Below are 26,791 nucleotides of genomic sequence, written 5' to 3'. Positions count from 1 at the left end.
TCGTGCTGGTGGCGCCGGCGTGGCCCAGACGTCCTTGGTACTCCGATCTGAGGTGCCTCTCCATCGACGCTCCGTACCTTCTTCCTCAGCGTCGGGACCTGTTGTCTCAGGGGCCCTGCCTTTACCCGGATCTGGGTCGGTTGTCTTTGACGGCGTGGCTCTTGAGACAGCCGTCTTAAGGTCTAGGGGTTTCTCCAGTTCAGTGATTGGTACCATGCTTAGGGCACGCAAGCCTGCCTCCGCGCGGATTTACCACAGGGTGTGGCGCACTTATTTTCAGTGGTGTGAATCCAGAAACTATGATCCGCAGGTGTTCCGGGTTTCCAGAATCTTGGAATTTCTTCAATCGGGTTTGGACCTCGGCTTACGCCTGGCCTCTCTGAAGGTTCATGTGTCTGCTTTGTCCGTGTGGTTTCAGCGACGGATTGCTACACTGCCAGATGTTTACACCTTTTTCCAAGGTGTTCTCAGGATCCAGCCTCCCTTCGTGCCTCCGGTGGCTCCGTGGGACTTGACGGTGGTACTGAGGGTCTTGCAGGGTCCTCCTTTTGAGCCGCTTGAGTCGGTGGAGCTCAAGTGGCTGACGTTTAAGACCATTTTTCTCCTGGCAATTGCTTCGGCCAGGAGGGTTTCAGAATTGGGGGCGCTTTCCTGTCGCCCTCCTTTTCTGATTTTTCACCAGGACAGGGCAGTGCTCCGCACGCGTCCTGAGTTTTTGCCCAAAGTGGTTTCAAAGTTCCACATTAATCAGGAACTTGTTGTGCCAGCTTTTCAGTCACCTGATCTTTCTGCTGGTGAGGCTTCCTTGGATGTGGTCCGGGCACTTAGAATCTATGTGGACCGGACTGCTTCGGTTAGGAAGTCGGATTCTTTGTTTGTCCTTTTCGGTTTTCACAAGAGGGGTTGGCCTGCCAACAAGCAAACGTTAGCCTGTTGGCTTCGTTCAGTTATTTGTGAGGCTTATGCGCAGGAGGGTTTACCTGTGCCAGCCTCTGTTAAGGCTCATTCCACTCGTTCTGTGGGTCCCTCTTGGGCTGCTAGACGTGGCGCCTCCGCTGTTCAGCTGTGTAAGGCGGCTACTTGGTCTTCAATTCAGACGTTTTTGAGGTTTTATGCGTTTGACACCTTCGCCTCTCAGGATGCATCCTTTGGGCGCCGGGTACTCCTTTCAGCACAGGAGCGTCCCCGCCCTTAGTTGAACTGCTTTGGGACATCCCCAAGGTCAACCCTGTGGACCCCCTATGGACCCTGAAGTAGAAAACAAGAGATATGGTAAGAACTTACCTTTGTTATCTCTGTTTCTACGAAGTCCATAGGGTCCACAGGGCGCCCGCCCTGACGCACCTGGCTTCAAATGGGCTGTGTGGCTGGTCACCGGTTTTCCGTCTCCCATTTCTGTGAGTATGGTTTCTTGTGTGTTCCAGTCTTCCTTCTCTCTGTTTAGTCTCCTCCTCCGGCCTTAGCTGCTTACCAACTGAGGTGCCTGTGGCCGGGGCGGGGTATAGAGGAGGACGGACCCAAGTGCATCCTGGGAGCAGCAAAGCTTTAACTGCGTGGTGCCCGTGGATCCAGATCCAGCTATACCCCCAAGGTCAACCCTGTGGACCCTATGGACTTCGTAGAAACAGAGATAACAAAGGTAAGTTCTTACCATATCTCTTGTTTTTCTTGTGTTTGCAACAATAGTCTTCACAGGTAGCACCTCCCATTATATATATATATATATATATATATATATATATATATATTATACATATTTTCAGGGTGTGCAGTCTAGGGCCCCCCTTTCTATATACCGTATATACTCGAGTATAAGTCGACCTGAATATAAGCCGAGGTACCTACTTTTACCCAAAAAAACTGGGAAAACTTACTGACTCGAGTATAAGCCTAGTGTGGGAAATGGCAGCAGCTGGTAGTGCCCCCAGTAGTAATTCCCCCTGGTTGTGGCCCCTGTAGTAATCGCCCCCTGATAATGCCCCTTGGTAGTGCCCCCTGTAGTAATCGCCCCCTGGTAGTGCCCCTGTAGTCATCGCCCCCTGGTAGTGCCCCCTGTATTCCCCACCCCCCCTAGTAGAGAGAGACGTGAAAAGAATTTAAAAAAAATAAACACTTATCTTAAACTCCCGCTCCTGGTCCCGCCGCTGTCCGCTCCTCCGGCCGCTTTGAATGGGAGAGACGTCGTCATGACGACGTGTCTCCCATCACCCACTGCGGGAGCCGGAAGATGGCTCCCGCAGTGGGAGCAGCAGCAGCCGCTGAGAGTCTGACAGACTCTCAGCGGCTGCTGATTACACCAAACACGCAGCTGCCGGCTCCGGCGGCTGTGTGTTTGGCAGTGTGTAGCGCTGACCGAACTCCGTCCGGTCAGCGCTACACTTGACTCGAGTATAAGCCGAGGGGGTACTTTTTCAGCACATTTTTTGTGCTGAAAAACTCTGCTTATACTCGAGTATATACGGTACTCTATTTAGTGTGCTCCCATGCACACATGAAGGTTTGAGACGCCTTCAGCCTAGATTAGCACCCCTCCCCCATTGGTTTTAAGCAGGGATTCTGGCATTTTGACTGCACCTTAGTACAAAGCACAATCCTAGGTAAATCCTAAAAAATGTTGTACAGCAGTGCAGCTATGGGTTGATTTTTGGGGCATGGGTCCCCTGGATTGGTTTGGTTGGGCTGCTTCAGGGCATCGCATTATAAACACATTTTCCTTTTTGCACTTTTAGCACCTTTATTGTTTGTTTAATATATACAGTCAGGTGCATAAATATTGGGACATTAACAGAATTTTCATATTTTGGCCTCTATTCACCACCACAATGGTTTTGAAACAAACAAGATGTGCTTTAACTGCAGACTTTCAGATCTAATTTGAGGGTAACTACATCCAAATCAGGTGAACGGTGTAGGAATTACAACGGTTTCTATATGTGCCTCCTACTTTTTAAGGGGCCAAAAGTAATGGGACAAACTAAACAATCCTAAATCTAACTTTCACTTTTTAATACTTTGTTGCAAATCCTTTACAGGCAATTACAGCCTGATGTCTGGAACGCATAGACATCACCAGACGCTGGGTTTCATCCCTGGTGATGCTCTGCCAGGCCTCTACTGCAAATGTCTTCAGTTCCTGCTTGTTCTTGGGGCATTTTCCCTTCAGTTTTGTCTTCATAAAGTGAAATGCATGCTCAATCGATTCAGGTCAGGGGAATGACTTGGCCATTGCATAACATTCCACTTTTTAGCCTTAGAAAACTCTTTGGTTGCTTTTGCAGTATGCTTCGGGTCATTGTCCATCTGCACTGTGAAGCGCCGTCCAATGAGTTTTGAAGCATTTGACTGAATATGAGCATATAATATTGCCCGAAACACTTCAGAATTCATTCTGCTGCTTTTGTCAGCAGTCACATCATCAATAAATACAAGGGAACCAGTTCCATTGGCAGCCATAAATGCCCACGCCATGACAATACCACCACCATGCTTCACTGATGAGGTGGTATGTTTTGGATCATGAGCAGTTCCTTTCCTTCTCCATACTCTTCTCTTCCCATCACTCTGGTACAAGTTGATCTTTGTCTCATCTGTCCATAGGATGTTGTTCCAGAACTGTAATGGCTTTTTTAGATGTTGTTTGGCAAACTCTAATCTGGTCTTCCTGTTTTTGTGGCTCACCACTGGTTTACATCTTGTGGTGAACCCTCTATATTCACTCTTGTGAAGTCTTTTCTCTTGATTGTTGACTTTGACACATATACACCTACCTCCTGGAGAGTGTTCTTGATTTGGCCAACTGTTGTGAAGGGGTTTTTCTTCACCAGGGAAATAATTCTTCTGTCATCCACCACAGTTGTTTTCCGTGGTCTTCCGGGTCTTTTGGTGTTGCTGAGTTCTCCGCTGCGTTCTTTCTTTTTAAGAATGTTCCAAACAGTTGATTTGGCCACACCTAATGTTTTTGCGATCTCTCTGATGAGTTTGTTTTGATTTTTCAGCCTAATGATGGCTTGCTTCACTGATAGTGACAGCTCTTTGGATCTCATATTGAGAGTCGACAGCAACTGATTCCAAATGCAAATGTCACACCTAGAATCAACTCCAGACCTTTTACCTGCTTAATTGATAATGAAATAACGAGGGAATAGCCCACACCTGTCCATGAAATAGCTTTTGAGTTGAAAGTCCCATTTCTTTTCGCCCCTTTAAAAAGTGGGAGGCACATATAGAAACCGTTGTAATTCCTATACCGTTCACCTGATTTGGATGGAATTGCCCTCAAATTAAATCTGAAAGTCTGCAGTTAAAGCACATCTTGTTTGTTTCATTTCAAAGCCATTCAGGGGTATTCAATATGGGTGCGATAACATCGTTTTTGCGTTAATATCGCAATTATGACGTCATTATCGCAGGTTTGACTTTTGCACCCTATTCAATTTCAAAGACTTATTGCAGTTTTGACAAGTCTTTGATAAAAAACGGTGATAACTTTTCACCATTGAATAGGTGTCGAAAAAAAGTGCAGAATTGGGGTTTAGGGGTGCAGGCTTAAAAAAAATAGCCTGCACCCCTGAGAATGACATTTAAAAAAGAACTGTGTCAAAAAAAGTAAAAAAAAAAAAAAATAGGGACACCCCAAAAAATTAATAAAAAAATTGGGGTGCAAAAAAAAAAAAATGGGAAAAAATTGTTAAGCAATAGGGAAATAGGTTCAGGGCTATTCTGCATGTATGCGGCAGGTGTTTTGAAGAATAGAATTATAGCGGCAGGTGCACAAATGCAGAATTTTTAAAAACTTACTTTAGGGACATCAAAATATGCTAGTACCCATTTTCATGTACCCCAAATTTGATGGGACCACTTAAAAAAATGAAAAAAATAACCTAAGTGTTCTTCTGCATCACTTCTTCAATGTCGGGAAAAAAACACCTGCTGCGGCTATTTAAATCCCTGACTTTCAATTAAAGGCTAAAACGGGGGTACCCATAGTGTTCCCCCATGTTTTTACAACTTTAGGGGGGTCTTACAATTATTTTAAGGAAAAATTCGTAATTTTACGCAAATTCGGAGTTTCCCGTTTTCGTTAATTTTATATTGAATACGGGGATAAGCGGGAGCGCGCACCAGACTTTAACGCAGGAAAAAACTCCGATATGAAACGTTAACTTCGACCGTGAAGTTAACGTTTCATATTGAATACCCCTCATTGTGGTGGTGAATAGAGGCCAAAATATGAAAATTCTTTCAGTGTCCCAATATTTATGCACCTGACTGTATGTATTTTTCACCTTCTTATATATGCAGCAGCAGCTGCTCTTATCTATCTTACACTTTCTTACACTTCACCTTCTCTCATTAGAGTGATGCCCTGGGGTGGCTCAGCTGGGCCTGTTTGGGGGTGTCCTGTGCTCTGGATTTCATCCCCAGTAGGTTAGGGACCTACCCTCAGAGGTTACCTGGGCACGGTGGGTAGGCCCATAACCATGGCCATGATTATGCTAAAACCTCTATGCATTGCAAAATTCTATTGCATAATGTATTATATATAATTGGTAAGGTTGGAGTTGTGCACTTGTACTTTTCTTTTCTTGTGTTTGCAACAAAAATCCAAGGTAACAATGTTTCAGTCTGTGTAGCTGGTTTCCCACGGTGCTAAATGTTATCGCCTGTTAACGGCACTTATGTTGCAAAAGAAAAAGAAGACACAGAAGTGTGCTATGATTTATATACAACTATGTTACTGTGGCACCATGACATTAAATGTGGCTGTTCAGTTAGCTGATTAGGGCCAAGAGGTAAATCCTGTTCTACGATAACCGCACCAGACTGCGTGAGCGCCCGTAAACACTGACCACCTCTACTTTGCTTTGCTCAGGAATGACTATTAGACTAGTCAGTGTGGATCATACGGTCACTGTCTTGGTTCTTATAAAGGGTACATTATAACCACATAACCCGTCAGTGGTGTTTGCATGATACATCTTATATAAGTCACAAAGGTTAATGGAGCTAGTTATATATAGCCGGCAACATGTTCTAAAAATATACCCAAATACAATATGTCCTTTTTTTGCTAGTTGCTTGATTTTATGAATCTGATATATTATTATTATTTTCTCCTATTGTCAGGACTTTTCTCTAAATACATCCATTTCCTTCTCTTGTGGAAGGAATGGTGCAGCAACCTTGCATTGCATGGATTTGTAAAACGTGGAGAAAACAAAAAATTATGTTCTGATAGCTTTACATGCGCCAGGGGAAGGGAGATATAATTTCACAGCACTTTCCGAGACAAGTATCTGCCTTTTTAAGAGTCCTTGACATGGATTTTAAAACCTTCCCACTTACTGAAAATGACTGGAGTGGCGTTCCACCGCTTTATCCCGGGGGGGGTGTGCGCAGCTGGCGTGTTTCATCTCGTAGCCCGAACATTTTTAGTTCCTTTATGGTTCTGACATTCTTCATTTTGATAATGTTAAGGTTTATGGGGAATTATTATTATTTTTTTTTTTTTCTTAAATTAAAAGTATTTTCATTTAAAACTTGTGATGCTAAATAGCTTCCCCCAAAACTGGTTAACTTGGACAGGTAATAGAGTAACGGGGTCGTTAGCTTATTGGATCATTTAGTTTAGGTGCTGCAGTAGGATTTTTGAAAGTGTGGAAAGAGCGAAAAGCCCATCACGCGTTAATAAATACATAGCCAGGACTGAAAGAACAACCAATGATATGGGGAGCTGACTGGGTGGACCTTGACCCTGTGTGAAGGGAACTGACCGGGCAGGCGCTAGGCCTGTGGGGAGGGAGCAGTCCGGGTTGGGCCATGACCCTGTGAGGAGGGAGCTGACCGGATGGGCCATGGTCCTTTGGGGAGGGAGCTGACCGGGCGGGCCATGACCCTTTGAGGAGGGAGCTGACCGGATGGACCATGACCCTTTGGGGAGGGAGCTGACCGGGCGGGCCATGACCCTTTGAGGAGGGAGCTGACCGGGCGGGCCCTGGCCCTGTGGGGAAGGAGCTGATCAGGGGGGTCCGGAGCTGAACGGACAGCCCACAAAGCTTAGATCTATTAGCTAGGAATGTTGTCATCAGGGGTGGATTTCACAAATCATTCCAACGTCAAATATGTTTGATTTATTTACAGGATAGTGGAACTAAAAGATTCCGTGTGTGATGTCAACCTCGGCTTCAATAAAATCCCAGCAATTTCCCTGAATCTGTGCATGCTGTTGAGATTAACACACCTAGACATGCGGTAAGTACTTGATCCATAACTTTCACACTAATGTAGACAAATCCGTCCCATGTCCTTACCCTTGGCACGTCTTGGTTCCAGCAATCTGCTTCATTTTATTATAGCAGCAGGGAAGTAGAGTAAGAAGCCTAATTACAATGGTGACGATTTCCAACAGCAACCATCAACAACACATAGCACAAAATGTGATCTGTAGACGAGCTGTGTAGCTTTAAGGATTGAGAGCTAACAGTCTACAAATCTCCATGGTCTTAAATGGGTCTTTCTTATTCAGTACATATTGGTTAGACATTGGGGTTTTCTTTCTGTTCATATTTTTATTACATATTTTTTTATTTTTTGCTTTTTATTTAAATGTTGTCTCAGCATCTACAAAGTCAGGAAAACATGAGAACAAACTGCAAAGTTACACGATGTAGCCAGAAAGTTACATAAATAATAATGATAGACTGGTAAACGTCTGTGCTGTGCTAGAAACTCACAGTATTCCACTAGGGTTACCAAGTTAATTCACTGTATAATAAGTTGCCAGACCAGCAGTACTGTTGTCCATTGAGACACGGAATACACTCTGATCATCATTGAAGTGCATTCTGTCTGCGTATATTGATTTATAGCACGCTCTGCTCTCCGTAGGAGAAAGTTTCCTACCTATAAAATATCGCACAACCCTGAATATGTGACACTGTTCACAGAAATACTATTCCCTTAGCTGTAAATTTGGAACCCTAAGCCCACAAATGATGCCTCCACGGTGCCTCCGTCATAGTTAATGATTTAATAGACTACGCGTTCATGATTATGAGCTCAGCGTAAAATTTCTTCTTCGTCTACAGGTATCCGGTAGCCTATAGTATACTGGGAAATGATACGCTGCCTGTAGTACTTAGCCAGAGACTTCAGTGTAAAGTGCCACCTTATGATCAATAGTTGCCAGTCACCAGCTTATCTTTACCATGTAACAACTTATATTTATTATTTTTATTTTTTTTAAAAGAAAACCTTTTCGAACAAGAATCTTAAATAAACATGTATAGTCCTTGCTCTGTGCAGCAGCGGAATTTGCATTCTTTACGTTTTACATTGCAGGAACAATGCGCTTGTGGGCCTTCCTGATGAGCTGGAAGCGCTGACTCGGCTGCAGACCATAATCCTTTCTTTTAACAGGTCTGTAAGAGTTAGCGCTTGTTACTAGTGCTATATATTACCAGATTTGCATGTTGGATGCAGATATTCTTAAAGGTGTTCCTCTCCTTCAAATTACTCTCTTGGCTTGAACCTGCCTTCTTGACGTTATTTACTATATTGTTGTTTTTTTTCTGGCTTCCTTCTGTGCTTTCCATTCTTGTATTTGTATGAGCAGACACAGCTGTTTATTTGTGTTGCCTGTAGATAGAACACAAGCCAAGCTTTGGAGACAGTTGTATTTATTTGTAGAACATAATATGGGCAACTCAAGTAGTTGTGAGGTTGACAAAGTGTCGTTGAATGCTTGCAACTTTCCGCATTTGACGTAGCCGCTTCATAAAAGTGCATAGTAAAATGAACAATGTTATGTTATCGTATGTATGGGATGTGTACATCACGCGTTTTACCTAGCAGCCCCATAAGGCTGTGCATATCGTATTTATGGGATTTGTGTGCACTATACATTGCCGGTACATGACGCGTTTTACCTAGCAGCCCCATAAGGCTGTGCATATCGTATTTATGGGATTTGTGTGCACTATACATTGCCGGTACATGACGCGTTTTACCTAGCAGCCCCATAAGGCTGTACATACAGTATGTATGGGATTTGTGCGCACTATTCATCAACGGTACATCACGCATTTTACCTAACAGCCCCATAAGGGTGTGCATATCGTATGTATGTGATTAGTGTGTTCTATACATCACGCATTGTACCTAGCAGTCCCATAAAGGTGTGTATACCGTATGTACGGGAGTTGTGCTCTATACATCGCCAGTACATCACGCTGAAACTAATTTGATTTCCTAGAATACTGCTTTTTCTAGAACCGATTCTCCTGTCCTCATGTCTTAGGTGTTACTTTACAGCAGTCTTTAGAGAGCCGACACAGAACACATTCTGTAACACAGGCCTCTACCTGTACTATCGGTTCATATAAAGCACTACATTGTGCCCCTAAGTACTTTGCGGTGACATCGGTATTTATTGTAGTGAGCACTAAAGAATATAAACTTAGTCCACTGTGCTTGTATTCACAAAGATCTCGTCCTTGCTGTAACATTTTGCAGAGTGTCTTGTGTTTTAGATTACCTGGAATAGTTATATGAAATAAAGCTTTTGACTTTTGCATTTATATTACCAGGTTTAAAACATTCCCTGACGTTCTCTACCGCATCCCCACTTTGGACACCATTCTTATCAGCAGCAATCAGATCGGCTGCCTAGATCCTCTCCAGCTAATAAAACTAACCAAACTCTCTACCCTGGATCTCCAGAATAACGACCTCCTGCAAGTTCCTCCTGCCCTGGGGAACTGTGAAAGTCTGAGGTACGGGACAGGAGATAAAGTTAGTTATCCACAGATGCAGAAGTTTTGTGACCTTAAGAAACAAAGACAAATGGAGAATCTGAACATCATTAATGGGCTGGGAATAATGTCTTACAGCAGAGGTATTCCACATGCGGCTCTCCTGCTGCTGTGGAACTAAACATCCCAGCATGCCTTGCCACAGTTTTGACATGCCCTATTAGTAAACCTGTGACAGGGCATGCTGGGATGTGTAGTTCCACAGCAGCTGGAGGGCCGCATGTTAAATACCCCCGTCTTACAGCAAATGCTGAAACTCTCAATCAGTCATTGTACCAGTTTCCACTAAAATACACTCCGGCTGTAGAGTGGGCTTTTAATGTTAGCGTTATCGGCACATTTAAAACCTTCCACAAAGTGCACCTGTTCTGACCTGAGAATATTCGCTTTTGTATACTGTTAAATGTCAAAATTTTCAGATTGTTGACATTTCAAATTCTAATAAATAAAAACCTTCCTGAGATAAAAAGTTCTGAATTTGGATTTGAGCCCCTCCCTTGTAGTACTAAATGTGCGCAGAGGTAATCGACATTGGTTCCCGTGACATGGAATGACCCCCCTCTTACCATTTCACAGTCGCGTCACCGTGGACTGTAATACGTCACGCAATTGTATGATATCTTTCTTTTAAGAGTGTACTGTTCTCTGTGAACGCGCTTGTTCTGTAGATAACCCTACTTTCTGCACCCTATAGATAGCAGCCCATGTAGAGTTGCAGGGCGACAAGGGGGCGTCCACACCTAGGCAATGTTATAGCAAGCTCGTGCCGATGGAGTTGTACATGCAGTTCAACTCTGTGTGGGCCCTAACTGTACAAGGTTCGAGCCTTCTCTTCCTCCTCTTTTTAATCCTTTACACATCTATTCATTAACACTTTTTCTACTTCAGGGTCCATAGGGGTCCACAGGGTGACCTTGGGGTATAGCTGGATCCTCGGGCACCACGGAGTTAAAGCTTTCAGCTGCTCCCAGGATGCACTTGGGTCCAACCTCCCCTATACCCCGCCCCCGAGCCACAGGCACCTCAGTTTAAGATGGTGCCCGGCCGGAGTCGGGTCACCCTGCGGGGGGCGGGGCTGCAGGAGCAGCCCCCTAAAGCTTTTTATTTTAACTTAGTTTAATTTTTTTACTATAGTTTTTTTCTCCAGAGCGGCAGCGATGGGCTGTCTGTACAGACGCCCACGCTGCCGCTCCCTTCTCCCTGCTGGCGCCGCGACGCCAGCACTGAACTGGGGATCGCAGCGGGGGAAGCCAGAGTCTGTACTAGCTGGACTCTGGCTTCCCCCGGGACTGCTGCCGGAAGACGCCAGGGAGATTAAGGTTCCTTGTAAATGCAGTCCCATGCCCCCGGTTCTAGGGGACAGACCGGGGGCGCTAGCGGTGGCGGCGGGCCCCCCCTCCAGCGGAGGCATACCCCGCCAGACCACTAGACCACCAGGGTAAATTATGCGGCAAGCGGGATGCCGGCAACCCGGGGGTTAAATATGCTAGCCAGGGGAGGAAGCCTTCCCTGTCTAGCGGCTCCTCCCCTCAGCTCAGCGCGCCTTTCAGCACGGAGTCTGGCGTCGCTGAGCTGCAGTTACTCGGCCACTCCTCCTCTGAGGTCTCCAACGGCCATTTTCTCCAGTGGCAGCGCAGATTCTCTCAGGGAGCACGCGGACCGGTCCCCCTGTGTACGTCTCCCCCGACAAGGACAGTGTACACAGCACTATAGCCCTCCCAGACACTGAATCTGGGAGGTTGATTGTAGTGGAAAGGTGCAGTGACTATATCTTCCTGCATGGTATGTGACTTTTGCTAGTGCTGCCTGTCTGTGTCTTTTTTCTACTTACTGTCAGCCTATACCTATCCCTTTCCTTCTCCTACAAGCCCTACAGGTGTGCGGGGGAAGGGTGTTTCTACAGACCTTGCCTATATAAATCACGTATTTGTGAGGTCCGTCACATACAGTTGTGTGCTACACAGTACCATATTGTGGGCTGTTGTTCAGCACACTGGTGAGTGCGCACGTTTTCTTCCTAAGTCATGTCTGAGGAGGAGATTGAGCACTCCGGGGCTCCGGTATTGTTCTCCTGCAGGCGCTGTTCTGCAGGAGTGGATAGGGAGGATTTGTCACAGGACGGCCTGTGCGGACGGTGCCAGGCACTCCCTGGTATGTCTAAACCTCCCATGTCGCAGGAGCCACCATGGGCGATGTATTCCCAGGTGCTGGTGTCCATCGCGGACCGTCTGTCGGTCCCGACTGCCGCCCCTACTAGGGCGTTGCCCCTGCCTGCCATCCCCCATTCCCCGGGTGTCCCACAATTATTGCAGACTCCCCCGGAGTCTCAGCCTGTTGGTCCCTATGCGGGGTTGCCAATGTATATTCAGTCCACCCCTGTGGCGCAGCAGGCTGTGGTGCCGTTTCAGGCTCCTGTGGCAGCTCCTCCACCCTGGGTGGATGCGCTTTCCCACACTGTCCAAGATTTGGCGGCAGCATCTTCGGCTTTTCAGTCGATGTTGCGCAGTGACGTGCCCTCCAGGGCGTATAAACGCTCAGTCATGGCGCAGGCTGCGCATCTTTCGGATTCTGAGGGGTCCTCGGATGATGGTGAGGTGCAGGATGACTCAGCCTCAGATGCCTCAGTCCAGGAGGTAGACACTAGGTCTTCCATCAATGTGCGGGCTCTGGTTAAGGCGGTGCGGGCCATTCTTCTGATTGAGGATGAGGCACCCGCTCCCAAGTCGAGGTATCCTAGTTTTAAAAAAGCTAAGGTTACTTCTGCAGCGTTCCCCTTGTCTGATCAGTTGACTGATCACATGGCGGTGGCCTGGCAGACACCCAGTAAGCGTTTCCTGCCACAGAAACGCTTGGCGTCCAATTATCCATTCCCGGAAGCGCATTGTAAGAAATGGGAAACTCCGCCTGCAGTCGATTCCCATGTAACACGCCTCATCAGGAGTGCTACTTTGCCATTGCCGTCTATATCCTCGCTGAAGGATCCTACGGACAGGAAGGTGGAGACTTGTCTAAAGTCTATTTATTCTCTCTCAGGGGCTGTAGCCCGGCCGTCCATGGCCATCTCCTGGGTGGCCAAGGCCATTGAGGGGTGGGCCAACGCCTTGGAGAACACGTTTACGGATGAAGCTCCGGACGTCCAGAGGGCGTTGTTAGGACAGATGAGAGATGCCGCCTCCTACATTGGAGAAGCATCGTTGGATGCTAGCCTGTTGACCTCTAGGGTTTCGGCGGCAGCAGTGTCTGCTCGTAGATCCTTGTGGTTGCGGTCTTGGAGAGCAGACGCGGATTCAAAGAAAGGCTTGGAGGCCTTACCTTTTAATTGAGAATTACTATTTGGTCCGGACCTGGACAAAATAGTAGATACCCTGGCAAAATCCAAGTCAGCCTTCCTCCCTTCAGCTACTACACCTGCTAAGGTCCGGAGCTCGGCCTTTCGTTCCTTTCGGGTTCAGGGCAAGGCAAAGGGTCAGTCCTTCCCGAGGCTGTCCGCACCCAAGACCGCCTCAAAGCCAAAGAAGCAAGCCTGGAGTGCTAGGCGCCCTTCTTCCAAGCAAGAAGATAAGCCTTCTGCGTGATGGGACGGGCCTCCCTCTGGGGGACCCCAGAGTGGGAGGCCGACTTCTTCAATTTGCCCAGTGCTGGCAGAATACCACCACGGATGCCTGGGTGCGAGAAGTGGTCTCCCAGGGGTATGCCCTGTCTTTTCGGCACAGGCCGCCTGCCCAGTTTTTTTGCACAAGTCCTTCTCAGGACAAAACCAAGGCCTTGCAGGTTCAGGAAGCCATAGAGGCCTTGCTGACGGCGGGGGTCATTATACCCGTACCACAGTCTCAACGTGGGATGGGGTATTACTCTACGCTGTTTCTGGTGCAGAAACCCAATGGCTCTCATCGCCCCATCCTAAATTTGAAGTCCCTGAACAGGTTTCTCAGGGTTCCCAAATTCAGGATGGAAACTTTTGCGTTCCATCATTCTGGCGATGGAACCAGGGGACTATATGGTCTCCCTGGATATCCAGGACGCCTACCTCCATGTGCCTATAGCAACATCGCACCAACGGTTTCTGCGGTTTGCTATTCTCTACAACCACTACCAATTCAGGGCTCTACCCTTTGGTCTCTCCACGGCACCAAGGGTATTTACCAAGGTGATGGCGGTCATGGCGGCTCATCTTCGGAGCCAGGGAATACGGTTGCTACCGTATCTAGACGACCTCCTCTTGCTGGCAAGCTCCCCTGAGGTACTGATCCAGCATCTCCACCTGACGGTCGCTTGTCTACAGGCGCACGGCTGGTTGATCAACTGGAAGAAGTCCTCCCTCATCCCATCACAACGGATGGTTCATTTGGGGGCCCTGCTGGACTCTCATCAGCAACGGATTTTTCTGACTCCAGAGAAGGTCTCCTCCTTACAGCTGCGGATTCACAGTTGTCTGAGCAGTGGCAGAGTGTCGGTGCACTCAGCGATGAGAGTTTTGGGGTCCATGGTGTCGGCAATCGACATGGTGGAGGTTGCCCAGTTCCATTCCAGGCCCCTGCAGGGGCTGATTCTTTCGGAATGGAACGGATTGCCACACAGGATCCGCTCTCAGATGCTGGTGTTGTCCTCGGAGGTGCGTCTGTCCCTAGCCTGGTGACTGCAGACAGTTCATCTCCTAGAGGGGCGCCCCTTTTGGATCCCGGAATGGGTTCTGCTCACGACAGATGCCAGTCTCCGGGGTTGGGGGGCGGTGACAGGCTCCTTGTCACTTCAGGGTCGTTGGTCGGCGGAGGAAGCGCTTCTTCCCATCAACATCCTGGAACTGCGGGCAGTATACAGAGCCCTGCAGTTGTCCAGCACCGCTCTTCACGGAAGGGCCGTTCAGGTGCAGTCAGACAACGCCACCACGGTGGCGTACATCAATCACCAGGGAGGGACTCGCAGTCGAGCTGTGATGTCGGAGGTGTCCCGTGTCCTGGCTTGGGCGGAGCGCTATCTTCCAGCTCTCTCGGCAGTTTTCATCCCAGGAGTCCTCAATTGGGAGGCAGACTTCCTCAGCCGTTATGACGTGCATCCCGGGGAATGGTCGCTTCATCCAGAGGTATTCCAACTACTCGTGGACAAGTGGGGGCTGCCAGAGCTGGACCTGATGGCGTCCCGTCACAATCACAAGCTGCCTGAGTATGGGTCAAGGACAAGGGACGCAGGCGCAAGTCTGATAGACGCGCTGTCGGTGAAATGGCTGTTTCAACTGGCTTACTTGTTCCCTCCGATATCTCTGCTGCCTCGGGTCCTGCGCAAGTTCAAACAGGACGGAGGCACACTGATCCTGGTGGCACCAGCGTGGCCCAGAAGGCCGTGGTACTCCGATCTGCGGAGCCTGTCCATCGACACTCCGTACGTCCTACCTCAACGGCGGGACCTGTTGTCTCAGGGGGCCCTGTCTTCACCCGGATCTGGGTCGACTATCTTTGACGGCATGGCTCTTGAGACAGCCGTCCTGAGGTCTCGGGGCTTTTCTAGCTCCGTTATTACCACCATGCTGAGGGCGCGCAAGCCTGCTTCCGTGAGGATCTATCACAGAGTGTGGCACACTTACTTTCAGTGGTGCGAGGCCAGAAACTATGATCCCCAGGTGTTCCGGGTTTCGCGTATTCTGGCTTTCCTTCAGTCGGGTTTGGACTTAGGATTACGTCTTTCTTCGCTGAAGGTGCACGTGTCTGCTCTGTCGGTGTGGTTCCAGCGCAGGATCGCTGCTATGCCGGACGTACACACCTTTTTCCAGGGAGTTTTGAGAATCCAGCCTCCCTTTGTGCCACCTGTGGCCCCGTGGGATTTGGCGGTGGTTCTTCGGGCCTTACAGGGTCCGCCTTTTGAGCCCTTGGAGTCAGTGGAGCTCAAGTGGTTAACTTTTAAAACTGTTTTCCTCTTGGCAATTGCTTCTGCCAGGAGGGTTTCAGATTTGGGGGCGCTTTCTTGTCGTCCTCCTTTTCTGATTTTTCATCAGGACAGAGTTCCTGCCTAAGGTGGTTTCCAGGTTCCACATTAATCAGGAAATTGTTGTACCAGCCTTTCAGTCGCCTGATCTTTCGGCTGGGGAGGCTTCCTTAGACGTTGTCCATGCACTCCAGGTTTATGTGGACCAGACTAGTTCTGTGAGGAAGTCGGATTCTTTGTTTATCCTCTTTGGTTTTCACAAGAGGGGTTGGCCTGCAACAAACAGACTCTAGCCCATTGGCTTCATTCTGTTATTATTGAGGCTTATATGCAGGAGAGTTTACCTGTTCCAGCCTCTGTTAAGGCTCATTCCACAAGGTCTGTGGGCCCTTCGTGGGCTGCTAGCCGTGGCGCCTCTGCTGTTCAGCTGTGTAAGGTGGCCACCTGGTCTTCCATTCAGACCTTTTTGAGGTTCTATGCGTTTGACACCTTTGCCTCTCAGGATGCATCCTTTGGGCGCCGGATTCTCCTATCAGCACAGGAGCGTCCCCGCCCTTAGTTGGACTGCTTTGGGACGTCCCCAAGGTCACCCTGTGGACCCCTATGGACCCTGAAGTAGAAAACAAGAGATATGGTAAGAACTTACCTTTGTTATCTCTGTTTCTACGAAGTCCATAGGGTCCACAGGGCACCTGCCCTGACGCACCTGGCTTCATATGGGCTCTGTGACTGGTCACCGGTTTTCCGTCACCCATTTCTGTGAGTATGGTTCTTGTGTGCTCCAATCTTCCTTCTCTCTGTTTCGTCTCCTCCTCCGGCCTGGGCTGCTTACCAACTGAGGTGCCTGTGGCTCGGGGGCGGGGTATAGGGGAGGTTGAACCCAAGTGCATCCTGGGAGCAGCTGAAAGCTTTAACTCCGTGGTGCCCGAGGATCCAGGATCCAGCTATACCCCAAGGTCACCCTGTGGACCCTATGGACTTCGTAGAAACAGAGATAACAAAGGTAAGTTCTTACCATATCTCTTGTTGTTTCTTGTATGCATAAGGGACCCTGTGTCCTGTAATCCTGTAGGTTTGTACAGCATCAGGTAGACATCCGTATGATTTCTGGGTCTCATTCAGACCCGTTCGCGAGCGCTGTACGCTCGCAAGTGAGTCGATGGTGCCCAAGTGCGCATGCGCACGACGGAGGGAGCTCCGTCGTGCGCATGCGCGAGACCCCGCGAGCGACGGGGAAGCCGTCGCTCGGGGTCTCGCAGCAAAGGGGGCGTGCTGTCGATGTTGAGTGACAGCACGCCCCCTTTGGTGGGCATGCCGGGGGCGTGACTGCCAGACGGAGGCGTTCCCATGGGAACGCCTACCGTCTGGGTCCGGCCCCACTGACATCACTAGACCGCAAGGGTCTCAGCGCAAGCCCGATGGTCGCGATGGTCTTGACCATCGCGACCATCATCATGGACGCTCGCATAAGCTGTGGGTGGTAACCCACAGCTATGTGAGCATCCAGGAGGACGCACAAAAAAAAAAAAAAAAAAAACCTCCCTGATTCAGAGCGGGCGCTCTATATCTATTTTTGTTCCTTTTCATAGCTAGAATGCTCCTGTGTCTATGATACTGGCTAACATGCTCCCACACAGAATGTAGCTGCCAATTCCATGTCACTGGACACCCCATCCTACAGATCACATTGTTGTCGCTGCTCGACTGCAAAAACAAATACTTGCGTTTCCATCCTTTTTAGATGATCATGTATTGTTATCATGCTATGGCTTCCTTAGTGTACTGCACTGTGTACAATCAACCGCCTATCAGGAAATAATGGTAACATGTTTCTTAAATCCTTCAAAATGTAAGTCCAGCAACTTAGTGGCTTGCTCATGCCTGATTGAGAGCCCACAGTGCAAGTGAATAGATTATGTATAAACCGGTCGCTGAGTAAAATAACGTCATGTTTCCTGTCCGCAGAGCTCTGAACTTGGAAGGAAACCCTTTTCGAAACCCGCGGGCGGCTATTTTGGCAAAAGGTACTGTAGCAGTTCTTGAGTATCTGCGGAGTCGTATTCCCACCTGATTCCCTGCAAGGAATGGGAGCCATAAGACGACTCCAGTTTTATACCGTGTGCACTGCTGGAAGGACAGTTGGCCACACAAGGATCGTTCCAGCAAGAGGATTACCGTTCAGTTTGGCCAAACCTGTTGGCGGCCAAATTGAATGAGATGGATAACTCCTGGCTCCATTGCAGCCCGTAAATGCTGCCATCTTGCCGCTTCATTTTCCTCCGTGCCCATTAATTACCCCCCCCCTGAGGGGAACTTTATAGCACATTCTTCTCGTTTTCAGCCCACACGCGCACGTGGTTATGATATCGCAGTGCATGGGTAACTTATGTGTGATGTTTAAATGGCGTGGTGGCCTTCATTGTTACTTCCATGTCACTTGTGCATTTTGTATGTTATTATGGTGCCATTGCCAAACACTATTGATCCACACTACTGGGATCAGCCCACTTTTTGTAAACTGACATTTCTGTTTCGCTGGCATCCGACTGAAAATCAAACGATCAATAAAGCTGCATTCCCAAAAATCTATAATTTCCCTGGCAAAATGTTACTTAAAATTAACAAATTCTAATATTTTGTGTGCATGTCTTGATCTCTTGTATCAGTAGCAGGTCATTAAAAATATCTTTGTATTTATTGTGTTACTAGAAAGGTATTTGTAACCTTGGTTACCATCACTTTATGTAATAGTGTTCCATAAGACCTCAAACATGTCTCAGGGCCTGATTCAGATCCGCTCGTAAGCGGCCGCTCGTTCGCTCCGAGCGATGTTCGCACATCTGCGCATGCGTATGGGTTGTAATGCGCATGCGCCAACCAGTCAGTGCGGTCGGAAATCGTGTGCTCGCAAAATAGTGAATGCCTGCTAATTTGAGTGACAGGATGAGGCGTTTGTGGGTGGTAACAGGGGAAGGTGCTTGAAAACGGGGAGTGGAAATCCGAACGCAGGCGTGCCAAACGGTCAAAACGGGCGTTTTAAGGGTGTGCATAATTAACAAAGCAGCGTCATCGGCCACGTCACTTGGTTGTCTTTTAGCCTGAACTGCTCGCATGATTTGCGGTAGGAAAATGCTACCACAAGAATAGCGAGCAGTTCATACGCCTTTCGATGTACTCGATTCATCAAATAAATAGCGGAGATGACGTATTTATGCGAGCAGCCAGGGGGCGTCTTTACAAAATACCGAGCGCATGTTTCGTTCGCTCGTTCAGACATAGAGGCGTCAACAGACCGCAAAGAGCGAACGCTTAATTTAAATATCCGGCCCCTTTTTCAGATCGACTGTCCGCAAATAGCGTCCGGCTCTGAATCAGGCCCTCAGTTTGTTGTTCAATTGACTCCTTCAACAATTTTTGGGATTATTATGGGTGCTAAAGAATTCTGGGGTTATTTTTTTTTCACCTAAATTTTAACTTTAAACTGTTCTCTAAATGATAAACTAAAGATGATTTTTTTATTTTTTCTACTTCAGGGTCCATAGGGGGACCACAGGGTTGACCTTGGGGTTATAGCTGGAACAGGATCCATGGGCACCACACAGTTAAGCTTTTAGCTCACAGGATGCACTTGGGTCCTCCTCTATACCCCGCCCCCGAGCCACAGGCACCTCAGTGTAAGCTGGTGCCCGGCCGGAGTCGGTCACCGCGCAGGGGGGCTGCAGGAGCAGCCCCCAGAAGCTTTTTATTTTAAGTTAGATTTTATTTATTTTAATCTTTTTACTACAGATGGCAGCGAAGGGCTGTCTGTACAGACGCCCACGCTGCCGCTCTGATCCCCGACTGGCGCCGCGACGCCAGTACTGATCTGGGGATCGCGGCGGGAGGGCAGAGTCCGTACTAGCCGGACTCTGCCTACCTCCCAGGACTGCTGCCGGAGTCGCCGGGGATTCAGGTAAGCCGCGCGTCGCTGGCTACCGGCGGCGCGCGGAATGCCTTAAATGCAGTCCTTTAGCCTCCGGTCCTGGGGACAGACCGGAGGCTGCTGGCAGTGGCGGCGGGCCCCCCCCATAACCCGTGGGACCACTAGACCACCAGGGATAAAGGGGCAAGCGGGAAGCCAGCATCCCTGGGGTTATGGCCAGCCAGGGGAGGAAGCCTTCCCTGTCAGCGGCTCCTCCCCTCAGCTCAGCGCGCCTTTCAGCACGCAGTCTGGCGTCGCTGAGCTGCAGTTACACGGCCACTCCTCCTCTGAGGTCTCCAGCGCCCATTTTCCCAGTGGCAGCGCAGATCTCAGGGAGCACGCGGACCGGTCCCCCTGTGTACCTCTCCCCTGATTAAGGACAGCGTACACAGCACTATAGCCCTCCCAGACACTGAATCTGGGCAGGTTGATTGTAGTGTAAAGGTGCAGTGAGTATATCTTCCTGCATGGTATGTGACTATTGCTAGTGCTGCCGTCTGTGCTTATTTTCTACTTACTGTCAGCTTATACCTATCCCTTTACTTCTCCTACAAGCCCTACAGGTGTGTGGGGGAGGGGCGTTTCTACTGACCTCACTTATATAGATCACGTATTTGTGAGGTCCGTCACATACAGTTGTGTGCTACTCAGTGCCATATTGTGGGCTGTTGTTCAGCACACCGGTGAGTGCGTTTTACTTCTACCCTGGTGCCAGATATATAATATATTCTGTCATGTCAGACGAGGAGGTTGAGCGCTCAGTGGCTCCGGTGTTGGCCTCCTGCGGACGCTGTTCTGCAGGAGTAGATAGGGAGGATTTGTCACAGGATGGCCTGTGTAGTCGATGCCAGGTGGCTCCTGGCCCATCCAGACCTTCTCTGGCGCAGGAACCACCGTGGGCGATGTTTTCTCAAGTGCTGGTGTCTATTGCGGACCGTCTGTCGGTCCCGACTGCTCTCCCTACTAGGGCGGTGCCCCAGCCGACCATCCCCCATTCCCCGGGTGTCCCGCAGTTATTGCGGAGTCCTCCTGGGTCTCAATCAGTAGGTCCCTATGCGGGGTTGCCTATGTATATACAGGCTTGCCCTGTGCCGCAGCAGCCTGTGGTACCTTTTCAGGCCTCTATGGCGACTCCTCCACCATGGGTGGATGTGCTCTCCAACTCCGTGCAAAATTTGGCGGCCGCTTCCTCGGCTTTTCAGTCAATGTTGCAGACTGACATGCCTTCTAGGATTTCAAAACGCCCACTCATGACACGGGCTGCTCAGGTATCGGACTCAGAGGGTTCCTCAGATGATGGGGAGGTCCCTGATGACACTGACTCGGACGCCTCGGTCCAGGAAATGGATACCAAGTCGTCCATTAATGTGCGAGCACTAGTTAGGGCGGTGCGAGCTATTCTTCTTATAGAGGATGAGGCACCGGTTCCTAAGTCGAAGTTTCCTAGTTTCAAAAAAACTAAGGTGGCTTCTGCGGTGTTCCCCCTGTCGGATCAGTTGACGGATCATATGGCGGTAGCTTGGCAGGCGCCCAGTAAGAGATTCCTTCCTCAGAAGCGGTTGGCTTCTAATTACCCCTTCCCTGAGGCACATTGTAAAAAATGGGAAACTCCACCGGCGGTGGATTCCCATGTAACCCGTTTAACTCGGGGCGCCACCTTACCATTACCGTCGATATCCTCGCTGAAGGATCCCACGGACAGGAAAGTTGAGACTTGCTTAAAGTCTGTTTACTCCCTCTCCGGGGCGGTGGCCCGACCGTCCATGGCCATCTCCTGGGTGGCCAAGGCCATTGAGGGGTGGGCCAATGCATTGGAAGATACCTTCCCAGACGACGCTCCGGATGTCCAGCGGGCGTTGTTGGGACAAATGAGGGACGCTGCTTCTTACATTGGTGAAGCTTCTTTAGATGCTAGTCTGCTGACCTCGCGGGTATCGGCTGCAGCGGTGTCTGGCCGCCGATCCTTGTGGTTGCGGTCCTGGAGAGCGGACTCTGATTCAAAGAAGGGTCTGGAGGCCTTACCTTTCAATGGGGAATTACTATTTGGTCCGGACTTGGACAAAATAGTGGACACCCTGGCTAAATCCAAGTCGGCCTTCCTCCCTTCGGCGGCACTGCCTGCTAAGGTCCGGAGTTCGGCTTTTCGTTCCTTTCGGGTTCAGGGTAAGGCGAAAGGTCAGTCCTTCCCGAGACAGTCTGCGAGTAAGACTGCCTCTAAACCCAAGAAGCAAGCCTGGAGTGCTCGGCGCCCTTCTTCCAAGCAGGAAGATAAACCTGCGGCCTGATGGGACGGGCCTCCCTCTGGGGGACCTCAGAGTGGGAGGCCGACTTCTTCTATTTGCCCAGTGCTGGCACAATACCACCACGGATGCCTGGGTTCGAGAAGTGGTCTCCCAGGGGTACGCCCTGTCTTTTCGGCACAGACCACCCCACCAGTTTTTCTGCACAAGTCCTTCTCAGGACAAGACCAAGGCGTTACAGGTTCAGGAGGTTATAGAGTCCTTGCTGAAAGCAGGGGTCATTGTTCCCGTTCCTCTATCACAACGAGGGACGGGGTATTATTCGTCTCTGTTTCTGGTGCAGAAACCCAATGGTTCTCATCGCCCTATTCTCAACTTGAAGTCTCTGAACAAATTCCTCAGAGTTCCCAAGTTCAGGATGGAAACGTTACGTTCCATCATTCTGGCGATGGAACCGGGGGATTACATGGTGTCCCTGGACATCCAGGACGCCTACCACCATGTTCCGATAGCATTTTCACACCAGCGGTATCAGGTTCGCTATCCTTCAACACCACTATCAGTTCCGGGCGCTGCCTTTGGTCTCTCCACGGCACCAAGGGTGTTCACGAAGATTATGGCGGTCATGGCCGCACATCTTCGGAACCAGAATGTACGGCTGCTGCCGTATCTGGACGACCTCCTGTTGCTGGCGAGCTCCCCGGAGGTACTGCTTCAACATCTCCACCTGACGATCGCTTGCCTGCAAGCACACGGGTGGTTGATAAATTGGAAAAAGTCCTCCCTGATTCCATCACAGCGGATGGTTCATTTGGGAGCCCTGCTGGATTCGCGTCAGCAAAGGATCTTCCTGACTCCGGAGAAGGTCGCCTCCCTACAGCTGCGGATACGCAGTTGCCTGAGCCGTTGCCGTCTGTCGGTCCATTCGGCTATGAGAGTTCTGGGGTCCATGGTGTCGACATTCGACATGGTGGAATTTGCCCAGTTCCATTCCCGGCCCCTGCAGGGGCTGATTCTATCAGAATGGAACGGGTTACCTCGCCGGATCCGCTCTCAGGTGCTGGTGTTGTCTCCGGACGTTCGGCAATCTTTGGCTTGGTGGCTTCAGACAGCTCATCTGGTCGAGGGGCGCCCATTTTGGATCCCGGACTGGGTCCTGCTCACGACGGATGCCAGTCTCCGGGGTTGGGGGGCAGTGACCGGCTCTTTGTCGCTTCAGGGTCGTTGGTCAGCGGAAGAAGCACTTCTCCCCATCAACATCCTGGAACTGCGGGCAGTATACAGGGCCCTGCAGTCGTCCGGCCCCGCTCTTCACGGAAGGGCGGTACAGGTGCAGTCCGACAACGCCACCACGGTGGCGTATATCAACCACCAAGGCGGAACTCGCAGTCAGGCAGCGATGTCGGAGGTGTCTCGTATCCTGACTTGGGCGGAGGGTCACATTCCGGCGATCTCGGCGGTCTTCATCCCCGGAGTCCTCAATTGGGAGGCGGACTTCCTCAGCCGTCACGACGTGCATCCCGGGGAATGGTCGCTTCACCCAGAGGTGTTTCAGCTACTCGTGGACAGGTGGGGACTGCCGGAGCTGGACTTGATGGCCTCCCGTCACAATCACAAGTTGCCCGTTTACGGGTCAAGGACAAGAGACGCAGGCGCAAGTCTGGTGGACGCACTGTCGGTGAAATGGACGTTTCACCTGGCGTATCTGTTTCCTCCGCTATCCCTGCTTCCTCGGGTTCTGCGGAAATTCAAGCAGGACGGCGGCATGCTCGTGCTGGTAGCTCCGGCGTGGCCCAGACGTCCTTGGTACTCCGATCTCAGGAGCCTCTCCATCGACGCTCCGTACCTTCTTCCTCAGCGTCGGGACCTGTTGTCTCAGGGGCCCTGCCTTTACCCGGATCTGGGTCGGCTGTCTTTGACGGCGTGGCTCTTGAGACAGCCTTCTTGAGGTCTCGGGGCTTCTCCAGTTCGGTTATTGGTACCATGCTCAGGGCACGCAAGCCTGCTTCAGCACGGATTTATCAGAGTGTGGCACACTTACTTTCAGCGGTGTGAGTCCAGACATTATGATCCTCAGGTGTTCAGAGTTTCCAGGATCTTGGAATTTCTTCAGTCAGGATTGGATCTCGGCTTACGCCTTGCATCTCTGAAGGTTCATGTGTCCGCCTTGTCCGTGTGGTTTCAACGGCGGATTGCAATACTACCAGACGTTCACACCTTTTTCCAGGGTGTTCTCAGGATCCAGCCTCCCTTTGTGCCTCCTGTGGCTCCTTGGGACTTGACGGTGGTGCTACGGGTCCTGCAGGGTCCTCCGTTTGAGCCTCTTGAGGCGGTGGAGCTCAAGTGGCTGACATTTAAGACGGTTTTTCTCCTGGCAATTGCTTCGGCCAGGAGGGTGTCTGAATTGGGGGCGCTTTCCTGTCGCCCTCCTTTCCTGATTTTTCACCAGGACAGAGCGGTGCTCCGCACTCGTCCTGAGTTTTTGCCCAAAGTGGTCTCGAAGTTCCACATTAATCAGGAACTTGTTGTGCCAGCTTTTCAGTCCCCTGATCTTTCAGCTGGTGAGACTTCCTTAGATGTGGTCCGGGCGCTTAGAATTTATGTAGACCGGACGGCTTCGGTTAGGAAGTCTGATTCCTTGTTTATCCTCTTTGGTTTTCACAAGAGGGGTTGGCCTGCCAACAAACAAACGTTAGCCCGTTGGCTTCGTTCCGTTATTTGTGAGGCTTATGCACAAGAGGGTTTACCTGTGCCAGCCTCTGTTAAGGCTCATTCCACTCGTTCTGTGGGTCCCTCTTGGGCTGCTAGAAGTGGCGCTTCTGCTGTTCAGCTGTGTAAGGCGGCCACTTGGTCTTCTATTCAAACGTTTTTGAGGTTCTATGCGTTTGACACCTTCGCCTCTCAGGATGCTTCCTTTGGGCGCCGGGTGCTCCTTTCAGCACAGGAGCGTCCCCGCCCTTAGTTGAACTGCTTTGGGACATCCCCAAGGTCAACCCTGTGGACCCTGAAGTAGAAAACAAGAGTTATGGTAAGAACTTACCTTTATCTCTGTTTCTACGAAGTCCATAGGGTCCACAGGGCGCCCGCCCTGACGCACCTGGCTTCATATGGGCTGTGTTACTGGTCACCGGTTTTCCGTCTCCTATTGCTGTGAGTATGGTTTCTTGTGTGTCTTCCTTCTCTCTGTTCCATATTCTCCTCCGGCCTAGGCTGCTTACCAACTGAGGTGCCTGTGGCTCGGGGGCGGGGTATAGAAGAGGACCCAAGTGCATCCTGGGAGCTAAAAGCTTAACTGTGTGGTGCCCATGGATCCTGTTCCAGCTATAACCCCAAGGTCAACCCTGTGGACCCTATGGACTTCGGAGAAACAGAGATAACAAAGGTAAGTTCTTACCATATCTCCTGTTTTTTTTAACTGCCCAATTGTTAATAAAAAATAAAAAATGTTTGGACATTTATGAAAAACAGTTTGTTGCCCATAGAAACCAACTGCCATATTTTTGTTTTGCAGTTTAAAAAAATGACGGGAAAAAAAAAACTCATAGGTTGCTATGGGCAACACCAAAGAGTTCTTTTGCAACTGTTTTTAGAATTTTCCCTGAATGTTCGTATGCGGTGTATTACCTCCGTAAAGCGGCAGAACTGTTATGGGCAATGACTATGAAATCATCTTGGTAATTGAAAAAATGTAATTAAAATAAAATACCGATGGAGTTACATACATTAACACCAATACACATTGTGGGGCCTATGAGAACACTGAGCACCTATTAAATACAAGGATTGTAAAGTATATACCTGTATTTACCATGAGTTGGTGTTTTCTCTCGGTACGTGTTATCCAATAATACCCAGGATTTAATGTTTTTAATCCCGGGTATATCTGGGGCCAAAAACTTTCCAGGAATCCAGTATTGGAATCTCTACTCTGACCTCTGCAATTTGGGAAATACTTCCCCCTTTGCCTGACCCCCTAGTGTGGATTTGATGTCTGCCATGGCCAATAAGCTTCCTTCGATGCCCTGGCCAGCTTCAAATGCATCCATACCGTCCCAGCATGGTTAGGCTATCTGTAATAAAGCTGATATTTACTAAAGACATGGCTGTTTTATTATTATAGTGACCCCAAATAAAATAAGTCTTTGTATGAGGCATTGTGAAACCCCAGCGACCGTTTTCTACTTTGCAGTACACAGTGCACTTCTAAGAGCAGCTGCTGTGCAATGATTGTTCCAATAAACTATAATTCCTTTAATTCATTGCAACAATGCACCCAATAGCATCAGTGACTTTGTGGTACTGACACCAAACTACTGGCAGCATGATTGAATAAGCTATGTCTGTATAGAGCAGGGGCAGCCAAATGCAGCCCACCCTTGCTACAGGGGACCCAACTAGCAAGGTTACCAGGACCCCAGACTGCAGTCGGGACTATGCGCAGTCTTGCCTTCGGTCTCAGGAGACGGACCGGAGGTGCTGTTGTGGACACCGGTTCGTCCGGGACTCCACTAGACCACCAGGGCATTACAAACAGTCACAATTAAAGCCAGGAGACCCGGTGGTTAATGTCGGCATAGGGGAGATGGCGCTCTCCCTGTGGTCCCTCCCCCAGCTCAATGCGCCATTCCACTGCGGTCTTGCTGCTCCTCCCTCACCCTCCGCCCCCTCTGAGACTCACGGCAGCCATTTTCTGCATTCAGGTCTCTGGGAACGCATGGGTCCAGTCTCCTTGTATACCTCTCCCAAGGGCCAGGTTATACAGCGCTATATCCTACCAGCCACTGCGGTCTGTGTAGTTGATTTTAGTGCCCACTGCAGTTGTATATTCTTCATTTGTATGTGACTGTTTTCTTTTTTTTCAT

The 26,791-nt window shown here is 49.6% G+C and overlaps 1 protein-coding gene across 2 annotated transcripts in view; it reads left to right on the top strand.

Annotated features, from left to right (window-relative positions):
- Positions 1-18,396, top strand: part of LRRC40 (leucine rich repeat containing 40) — a 75,886-nt gene extending 57,490 nt beyond the window's left edge. For both annotated transcript variants that reach the window (XM_088466542.1, XM_088466541.1), the window contains exons 12-15: positions 7,141-7,251; positions 8,341-8,418; positions 9,588-9,773; positions 17,694-18,396. In XM_088466542.1, coding sequence (XP_088322668.1) covers positions 7,141-7,251; positions 8,341-8,418; positions 9,588-9,773; positions 17,694-17,799 — 481 coding nt within the window. In that variant the 3' untranslated portion in view covers positions 17,800-18,396. The remainder of the gene's footprint in view (positions 1-7,140; positions 7,252-8,340; positions 8,419-9,587; positions 9,774-17,693) is intronic.
- Positions 18,397-26,791: the final 8,395 nt, after the last annotated feature.

The sequence above is a fragment of the Taudactylus pleione genome, unplaced genomic scaffold, assembly GCF_031769625.1.
Source record: "Taudactylus pleione unplaced genomic scaffold, aTauple2 ptg003505l, whole genome shotgun sequence".
Lineage (NCBI taxonomy): Eukaryota > Metazoa > Chordata > Amphibia > Anura > Myobatrachidae > Taudactylus > Taudactylus pleione.
This window is presented reverse-complemented; position numbering and strand designations above follow the sequence as displayed.